This window comes from Merops nubicus, unplaced genomic scaffold (genome assembly GCF_000691845.1).
Source record: "Merops nubicus isolate BGI_N331 unplaced genomic scaffold, ASM69184v1 scaffold4527, whole genome shotgun sequence".
Lineage (NCBI taxonomy): Eukaryota > Metazoa > Chordata > Aves > Coraciiformes > Meropidae > Merops > Merops nubicus.
In genome coordinates this window covers 12,212-22,332 of record NW_008618159.1, presented here as the reverse complement: position 1 = coordinate 22,332, position 10,121 = coordinate 12,212, and the positions used below count along the sequence as shown (strand labels likewise).

General features: G+C 43.2%; 1 protein-coding gene across 1 annotated transcript; it reads right to left on the bottom strand.

Annotated features, from left to right (window-relative positions):
* Positions 1-1,704: 1,704 nt before the first annotated feature.
* SRD5A2 (steroid-5-alpha-reductase, alpha polypeptide 2 (3-oxo-5 alpha-steroid delta 4-dehydrogenase alpha 2)) lies at positions 1,705-5,990 on the bottom strand (the record flags this gene model as incomplete). The annotated part of the gene is made up of 4 exons (XM_008943340.1): positions 1,705-1,771; positions 2,324-2,474; positions 3,520-3,621; positions 5,827-5,990. Coding segments are annotated over 4 exons (484 nt in total), but the record flags the coding sequence as incomplete, so codon positions are not given.
* Positions 5,991-10,121: the final 4,131 nt, after the last annotated feature.

Genomic DNA, 10,121 nt, shown 5'->3' with positions numbered 1-10,121 from the left:
TCAACATCCGCTCACAGGGGGAGAGACTGTTCCCTCCCATGTGCCGTCCTCGTTGCCTCTAGCCTTTCTGTCCCTGACTTCACACCCAGCAACCCCACTCCCAGTGTGTTTCCACATGGAGGAATTACATAAGGGAACAAAAGGAACGCACATTTGTGATGCTGATGTGAAATTCATGGCCCGTCCAATGACAATTCAGTTTGCACCTGATTCCATCCCTGCCTCACCTTTGCCTAATACACATGGCAGAGGGTCCAGCTTTCCTCTGTGCTGCACAAGGGAGAGTGCAATGGGACCCAGCCTCAGCTGGCCACTCTGCTCTACAGTAATGAAGACAATTGATAATGTGGATGAAGAAGGGAGGGTTTGGTCAGAAAGAGGAAGCCAGCATGAGCAGCACTCGGTAAGCAATGTCACAAAGATTTGTTACTGCAAACAGTAAGTTATAGGCTAGCAGAGCTCTGTGTTTTTACATAAATTTTATTGTGTTTTGGAGAACATTATGTACAGTCAATCAGGTTGCTCCAGCAGCAGAAAGTATGTGCAGTCTGGTCTTTTTCGTTCCAGCTACTCAGCATAATTCTTAGCAGGATTTTATGCTCTAAAGGGTAAATAAAGCTATCAGCATCTGTGGGGATGTCTCTTCCTGTTGAGGTTAATGACACTTATTAGGAAAATACCTAGCTATTCTGAAATTAAGAAGAAGCATCCTGTGTGTTTTGTGCAAGTTCAGTATAATAATCTCTGTATCATTTCTTAACATGAGTATCTGAAAATGTTCTCTGTAGACAAAATGTACTGCCAGTGTTGAAGAACATTTTCTTGGACACAGAGCGTTTTATTTGTTGTAAATTTTGTCACACATCACCATCTCAAGTCTTTTTATGAACAACAGTTGAGTGTTTTTGAGTGGAAAATTTTTTATTCTGGAAAGAGCTGTGGATTTGCAAGAGAAAAGAGGAAAAAAAAATCCTAATGGAGCTGAAATCGCTTTAACAAAGTACATTACAAAAAAAAACCACCCTGATGTCTGAAGACTATCTATGCTTAAGGAAGGAACACAGACATTGCTGCTGTGAGTGCCAGCTTAAGATACTGCCATCTCCACGTACTTCGCCTCACCTCTGTGCCATGGCACGCTGCTCCCAGCCTCGTGCCAGCACAGGCATCCTCTTGTTGATTATGGTTCTGGGAGCTAAGCGGGCTTTTGGACAAAATAAAGGGCTGAGTTGTTTTCCTGGCAAAGAAGACCCCTACTGCTGTTTAAAGTGTGGCAACACCTAGAGCAGTGCTGGCAGAGCAAGGGCACGTGTGCTACGGCGTGGAGGCAGGAAGAAGCAGCTGCAGAAGTGCTATAAACTGGAGTGGCCACTGAAGACTTTCTCTGAAGTCATAGGCTTACTTTATACTTTTATGCATCAGTTTTTAGCTAATGCTTTTTCTCTGATATCAGTGCAATTATATATCCATTTTTCCATAGGTAGAACTCCACTGACAAGCAAACATGGTGTCTGGGGAGTCCCTTTGCCCACAACTATCTGCAATTTCCCCTGTAATTAAAAACAAGAACTTCACTTCCAAGTTACATTCTTGTCCGTTACAACCCCGGGTTATCATTTGTACAATTATAGTCAGAACTAACATTAAAACTAGGAACTGAAAAAAGACCTACAAAAAAAGATCACAGAGTCCATATTTCAATCATTAAAAAACAAAAGGAATCAAGGCTTTCCTTGATTTTGGATAGTCCGTAAATGTCTTGAGATAGTACCTGAAAGAAAATAAGCAAGAGAGTGAACCTGGAAGAAAATGGCACAGTTTCAATATAGCTTAGGTGAGGAACCTTAATATTCCTCCAAGCTGCCTTGCTTTGTAATCTCTGTGTTTGACTCTGCAAAAGAGTGATCTGAAACCATTTAAACCAAGTTTAACGCTGATAATACTGTTAAGGTGCTAACAGACCTAAAGTAGAAACTTCAGGAATTTAGGGGACCACGTTTACCAAGAGACTGCAGAGGTTGCAACAGAACCCTTAGGAAAGGTTCATTTTTGCAAGGCTCAGTGAAAAGAGGCTGTAACATGGCAGAAGTGGTGAGGTAGCTTGTGTCTGACTAAATGACCATCAGGCTCACTTGATTCAACAGGGCCTCCAGCTGACTGCTTTACTTTCACCTCCTCACAAATAAGCAGACGTGCTTTTTGTCATAGTATTAAATTTCGATTTTATCTTGAATCCTGGCCCTGCTCCTCTGCCCCTCCCTGGTGTGGTGCAAACTGCACTGCAAGAGCAAGCGGCAGCATATGGCAAGAAACAGTTTGATACCTGTGATGGTGATAAGCACGTGGCCCAATGCAGCAAAGAGTAAAAAAGGCAAAGGCGAAGGCTGGCAGGGACCATGTTGCTATGGCAAAACCAAACCATTCCACAATTTCTCCAAAGTAGTTGGCCCCAGAAACGTAGGTGAACAGTCCCCCTGCATCGACAGACAAAATACATATTTTTTACCATCATCTCATGCACATGCAAAGTTCTTTCCCATGAAGCCAGCAGCAGAATACACTGCCTTTCTTACTCAGAGCCCAAAACAGCAACCTAAACACACTGCCCTGAAGCCATTGCCAAACTACAAGAAGGATCTTATAGAAGGCTGTTGTACACCTACAAGAATCAAAGATGATTTTAATCCATGGGCTTGCAGTACTTTGACAATCATTCATTGTCTTTTAGAAAAGGACTTAAGAAAGTCCATTACTAGATATAAATTAAAAATCTTAACATTAGTCAGTTCTCTTCAGGCCCTAAAAAATATTTTGCAACTCCACTACCTTTAAGGAATGCAAAATTTGGATCTGTTTTGCATCTCAGCTAATCACAACACCTACAAGAGGCATGTAAGTATTGGAGGTTGGAAACTCAGGGAGAGATATTACCATCTGTAATAAGCCAGAAGAAAGAGTCAACACCAAAACCAGGAAACTCCTGGATCCCCATCGATATTGCTCTACAGGGATAGACATTTTCTGGTTCAGCACTCTGGCCCATGGCCACTTTTCCTCACCAAGCCCCACCTTGAAGGAGATGGAAAGGAAATTCTGCACCTTGCATCCTTGTTGTTATCTTTTTCCCTAAACTTTACACTTTGAATCTTTCTTTTGCAGTGTAAAAACTCTACTACGTCTTTTTCCTGGACATGGAAATGAATATTTCCTTCTTTACAGCTGCCTTTTACAAGGCTAAAATCCTCTCCCTATATTGCACTTCAATCTTCTTTAAATTACCCAGCCCATTTCCTAAAACCTCTTCTGACAGCTCATGTTTTCCAGATACTTTTTTGCTTGTTGTGGACTGTCTGCAGCCAGCTCACACTAGTCACTGCAGCTCAGAGGGGCATCTGGACCAAGTCCCTGTGTGATGTTGTCATCTCTGCTATTATTGTCACTTTGCTGTGAATTCAGTCAGAAAACTTTATCTAGCCTGCTGCCCTATTTTCTCCAAGGAGCTGGAGGATAAGAATATACCTTGAGGAATCTTGTAAGTGACTTCCCCAGGTTTCCTCAGCTGGCGCAGCAGGAGATCACTGTGAATGTTGATTCCCATTCCCAGCAGAAATAAGAGGAGGCCTAAGAAACAAATAAGAAATGGATTAGAAAGGCAGCTCTGCAAGTTATCCCTTCTCAAGCAGATATGTGAGATTTATCTTTGGAGCAGGCAGGTGGGAGACCTAATGTGAGGTGGGTAGATTATTTTTTAGGTCAAAAGATGTGCTGCTGCTGAGAAAACTACTGAATTGGAGAAGCATAGGTGACTGGTGACAAATAACCCTCTATCTCTGTGTCAGCTGTGGGATCACAGTCTTCTGGGATCACCTGCATTGGGTGGCTTCAGTGTGGAGAGCAACTCTGGACAGAACAATGATCATCCTGAGCATGCTGTTTTGTCGGTGAGACCAGAGCAATTTCAGCTGGTGTGAGAAAAACCTGAACTTCCCAGATGGCCATAGTCACCATTTATTGAACATCAAGGGCAGGGACAAAGTACTCGACTAACGCAGCTGGCTGATGGCAGCCAGCCATAGCTGTGGATGTTGCTGCAGAGTAACCACTGAGCTGTAGGCAAGTACCACTGCTTGGATTTTACAGCTGGGGAAGGAGGAGCACAGAGAATACAAACTTATCCAGCACATCACTGAATCCAGGAAGGGAACCTACACCTCAGTGCAGCTCTGTCCCCTGGCAGGGAATTTGCTTAAACAGAGTTATGGGCACGCACATGGAGCAGTTACTCATTGAAGGATGCTCAGATATTCTGGCCAGAACAAAAGATTGCCCATACGCCATTTAAATTAATAACTAGAGGTCATTGGGGATTTTGAAGAGGAAGTTCCTGATGGTGTGAAGGCAAGAGTAGGGCCAGTGCTCCCTGCAAAGGGAACTCACCCCCAGACTTAGCTTTTAAGGCCAACGTTGAGGGAGCACCTTTAACATCAGTTGTGATGGGCAGGAGGGGACAGCTCTGCATGTCCAGAGCATCATCCTTGCTCTGAGTGTGGTGTTTTTTCCCTGAAGCGGGGTGATGCTAGTGGTCAATGCTGGTCTATGATGTTCTAGAAAAACTAGAGGCATTTGACTGAGAAACTCTGCAGGTGACATGCCCTACATTTCATGCCACAATAGGCACTGAGAAAGCCACCTCTGACAATGATTGGGAAACAAGAAAAGAAACAGAGGTGGTGCGTGTGCTACAAAGTATAGAAAAAAGACAAAGTGCTGATAAACCCACAACACTTCCAACACCAACAGAAAGTTGGCAAAAGTCTGTAGAGCAAGAATATACTGTTAGTTTTCTATTTAATGTTTCAAGTACAGCTAATGCCAATTACCTTTTTTTCATTAAATATATATGTTATTGATAATATAAATCATGTGATGTCATGTTTTCTTTGTTGGATATGGCATCTTGTATTAAATAATATCCAGGATTTTTAATATATGATGCTGTCTGAAAAGACATGAACTCACATCCACAACCTGAAACAGGGTACAGAAAGTACCCTGCTTATTTTGTACTTGTCATATCCAAACCATTTCCTCAGACCTCCACATTAATCTTAATTTCTGTGTATTTCTATGTGTGCATTTAAAAATATCCTCTGTGCAGGACCAAGTGTGTAATGCCACCTTGCTGTCCCTGCTCAGTTATTCTTTCAGGGATTTTACAGGTTGACATTCAGCTAGGCTATTAACTTATGGAATATAAAGGGACCATATTAACATACAGCCAGACCCTGTGTGATCTCTAATCTTGCCATGGGCCTTACATGAGAAAAAAGACCCCTTTGTCTCTAAAGCCTCATTTATGCTGAGATTTTGCCCTTCTTTTCTGTCATGGTCAGGACAGCTGCATTGAGTGCAAAGCTCCCTGATGGGGAAGAGAAAGCCACAGTTTGCACTTGCACATGGCCACTGCTGGGTGGACACTTCTGTCTGAGCAAGGGCACGTCCCCGTTCAGCTGAGGCCTCAGACTGCATCTCCACAGCCCATGGCAGCGGGAGGCTCTGGAATGGCCTCAGTAAAACAAGGCTGGGGATTTGAGACCAGACCATTGTGCGCCTTCAAAGGTGGCTGCCTGGCAAAAAAAAAAAAAAAAAATTAAAAAAAAAGGTCACTGCACATCTACTTGTTTTATCTGGGCCAGCAGGCAGGTTTTATGTCAATCTCCATCACAACTGATTTGACTCACATGTTCAGTGAAGATTAGGACAAACTTCAAAACGCTTACAAATTGCTTGGAGATTAGATCTTGGGAATCCTACAGCTGTAATTACCTGATGTAAATCTGATGTCAGTGCACCAATCGTTTGGATATTCAGCACAGTAAATCAAGTAGTACCCCTGGAGGAAGCCATTATAGATACAGAATAACGTGCCAAAGAAAAGCAATTGCAGTGGGAAAGGTCTGCCTCTAGTGAAGAAGGGGTAAATAAATGTCCTAAGGTAGACAAGAAAACAAAGTCAGCATATTACTCATGGCAACATCATATTTGTAATTTCTCTGCTGCTGGAAAAAAAAACTTTAACAAAACACAAAATATTTTTAAAGTCAATAAATATGTAAAAAAAAAAGGAAAACAACTGTAACAAAATAAGATCAGCAGCTAACGAGAACAAGAAATACTGCAGATACCCACATTTTTCAGGTCCTTCAGGGCTGAACGTGAGGTGAGAAGCTAGAAATCTCATCCAGAGTCACTGCCACCTTGGGAATGTCTCTTTGCCTTCCTCACTGGTAAAATGAGGAACTCGTGCCCACAAACAGCATTTTTATGTTTTAAGATCTTGGCTGCCTTTGCTGTAATGCTGCTGAGAGCCAAGCAAAGGATGCTGTGGAGGCACATGGCCACGCTGATGTTCAAACTACTGTACTGGAGGCAGCACCAATGGCAGTATCGATTGCCCAAATGAGCAGTGCTATGCTACAAGCACTGTGGTGGGAGAGCTTTGTTGTGGAGAAAACATTTCTGACCCCACGAGAGGATGGAACCCTGAGGGCTTTAGCCCATGGTGGCAGATGAAGTTGAAGGCAGTGTTGAGACCCCTCTGGCTCTCTCATTCCCCGCAGTATATAACTTAAGCTGTAATCCCCTTTCCCAGCTTCTCCCACCCCACCCAGACACCTCTGCTCACCTCCAACACGCGGCAGCTCTGTCCTGCTCTGCGTGGAGACTTTGACAGAGAGGCAGAGCAAGCTTGTTGGCTGCCTGGGGAGCTGTTTTGCCTCCAGTCCCTCCCTCTGCTCTGTGCTTTTAAACTTTTCTTTAAAATAAGAGCTAACCCTTAAGTTTAATATGCTAAACACCAAGATTTCCATGCAGCTCTAGTGATGAGGACTTCCTCAGACAAAAGCTGTGCTAACACTAGCATTAGCATGTGTAGGAGCAAATAGTTTGTGCTTGTATGGTTTTAATTTTCATGTATCTTTGCTTCAGGTGTGTGTATCCCATATCATCTCTGGGAGAGTGAAATAAAGAAGTTATGTTCATATATGTCAGGTATTTCTTTTACCTGTCCAACTAAGTTCTGTACATGGTAAAATCTACACTCCTAATTTCTTTTTTTTTTTCCCTCTTGCTTTGGATGGTACTCATCATACCAGTATAAAAACACTGCTGATAAGTAATCACATCCCAGGTTGCCAATACCAACTTAAGCAAGCTGGGACATAAAGTGTCATAACATTATAAATCTAGATTAAATCATACTGTGCATCTGAAAATGAGCAAGCAGAGTACAAGCAACAACACGTTCATGTATGCACTGCTTTCCAAAGCAAGGCAGGCCAGATTTCCAGCAATTAAGACAGTTGTGATGTAGAAGTTCTAAATATTTCTAAATGCAGTGAAACCTTAGAGGTACGGAAAATATTTTTCAGACAGTGATACCACAGTTGTCATATTTATTGCAGTATGGAAAGGAATGCTTTTTGAAGTAGTGTTATCAAAAATTATTTGTTTTGCCCACAAGGAATGGGATGCTGAAGTTACAAGTATGCAAAACCAGTTTTAGCAATCTGATCTGCCTGTTGAAGTAATACTGACAAGCTGGACCTGAACAGCTATGGAAACTCTGAAAAAACAAGCTGTGTAGCAGAATGATATCAAACCATATAAAGTAAATTAGGAGGGGAACTTATACACCAGATTGGAGCAGGACTTGCTTTATCCTTTGTCAAAAGCAGTTATGTTTGAGAGTCTCTTCATTTTTACAGCTGATGCAAACAGAAGTTTCTATCATGAGCTGGCACTTCTCAGCGCCCAGCAAAGTTGATTGTTGCTGTGGTGCTTCCTGATGCTGCTGTTGCAGGATAAAGGCTACAGGCCCTTGAAAAGTGACTTTTCCTGGAGTAACAAGAGGTCAAAAATCAGCCGTTGACCTACCTACCATGGATGCAGTGGATGCAGGACAGAAAGAACCAGCATGCAAAGTATAAGTACCATCACAAGGGAACCAGGAGGCATTAGCCATTTTGTTATTGTTGTTGTTGCTGTTGAGGGAGTGAAATCTTGGCATTGCTGAAATCCTGCCCCACAGCAGTTCTGAAAATCCAAGTCAGGAATTCATCCAAGAGTCTTTGCTGTGGAACAACTTCTCCAAGGAAATCTGCTTGGGTCTGTAAATTCAGAAGCTGGATCTGGTTCTTTGTACCTGACAATGGCCTAAGTCTTTGCTTTAATACAGCACTTGTTAGCTTGTACCACATAACTACTTGAGGCTGCACAAATTATTGTTGATGGATTTTGAAAAAGCAACTCAGATAAAGTGAGGACATTTAACAGGTTTAAATATTCCATGGAGGAGTCTGCATCTCTGCTGGAATTATTTTGCAGTGTGAAAATCAAAGCAGGACTGGAGGCTGCCATTTTGAAATAACAGAACAAAAACTAGCCTCTTGGATTTAGACCAATGACAAATTTGACCTTTTCCTTTCAGTGCAGTATTGATGACTAATCCTTTATTATCTTTACTAGCCAAAGGCATCTGACTAAATCATTGCCAACAGCTTCTTTTAAATGAGTGAATAATAAATAGTCTTCTTTTCCATCATTTATTTCCCAGAAGAGCATGTTTTGTAGAGAAAATCATTTTACATTGCATCAAATTTCATCTTAAAGGTATCAGTCCAGCTCCCTGAAAACTCCAGAGACCCTCACCCAAACTGGGGGAAACTATAGGTTTGCTCTTCTTTCCACAGAAGGTGGAAATCTTTTAACATACATTACCATAATCCATCAAAAGTGGGCCCCCAGTCCTCCTCCAACAGCTTATTAATTGGAGACATTTATGCTGCTGCTGTGTCCTCCTCTCCAGGGCCAAGATGCAGTAGTTCAGAGAGCAGCAGCTCATGTTTTCCAGTTTGGAAACTTGAGGTGTTTCCAGTGCTCATGAGGTGTTTTACACCTCGAGCAACTGGCTCGAGAGCTCAGGGCTGGCAGCTGGGGATGGGGGACACCTGGCTACCTCCCAACCATGCACCTGTGGGACACCAACCTACTGCTGGTGTACAAACATAACAGTTAAAATGTCAGTTCTAAGTATTGTAATTTACCCAAATTACTGATGATAGGACAAGAGGAAATGGCCTCAAGTTGCACCAGGGAAGGTTTCAGTTGGATATTAGGAAGAATTTCTTCACTGAGAGAGTGCTTAGGCACTGGAACAGGCTGCCCAGGGAGGTGGTGGAGTCATCGTCCCTGGAGGTGTTCAATAAATGAGTGGATGTAGCACTTGAGGCTATGGTCTGGTGGTTAGGGAAATGTTAGGAAGAAGGATGGAATTGATGATCCTAGAGGTCCTTTCCAACCATAGTGATTCTATGATTCTATTAGGCAATCTTGTCATCAGTTCAAAGGGAAAGTAAAACAAAATAAGTCAGAATACTTTCAGAAGTGAAACACAGCACTTCAGCTCTCACTCATCACGACATCTACAGATGACCTGGTGTCACAAACTGGGGTAGACCCTCCTCACCCCTCATATTCCTCTCCTTAAACATCCTACCCAGAGATGCTTTGCCCTTTCCCACTTACTCTTATGGACCCTGCAGTAGCCTGGAAAGGTCGATGAGCTGGGAATACTCAAACAAGAGAGAAAGTAAGTTATTAGCAGCCACTTGTACTGCGCAGGGTGAACTGTGTTCTTTTTGCTAAGACGGTGTGCAGAGTGAGAGATGCACTGGGACAGCCTCAGGAACAAAACCTGAGCTGTGACCCAGGTCACACAGACTATCAACACTGGCAGGCAGGAGCACTGGACTGGCCATTAAGCCTCTGGCAATACCCACTGCAAGTGCAGGACAGACAGCACATCTCTTGACTGCATCATTGCAGTTGTATCTCATCTCCTGAGGTAAGGAAGGCTGTCAGTTCAGGAGCTGGGCTTTTTTCTGGAGCTGGTGTCCAGCTGCAGCTGCCTGCAGAGCCCAGTAGCGCAGAGGGTGCCCAGTGGCTGTGTGGCACTGGGTGGCTGCCAGCTGCAGGACACGTCCTCCTCGCCAGGGCAGGGGCCGCTCCGTGCCCGATTCCTGCATCGCTGCAACTGTGTGAAAACATCGGATACCTGCAAT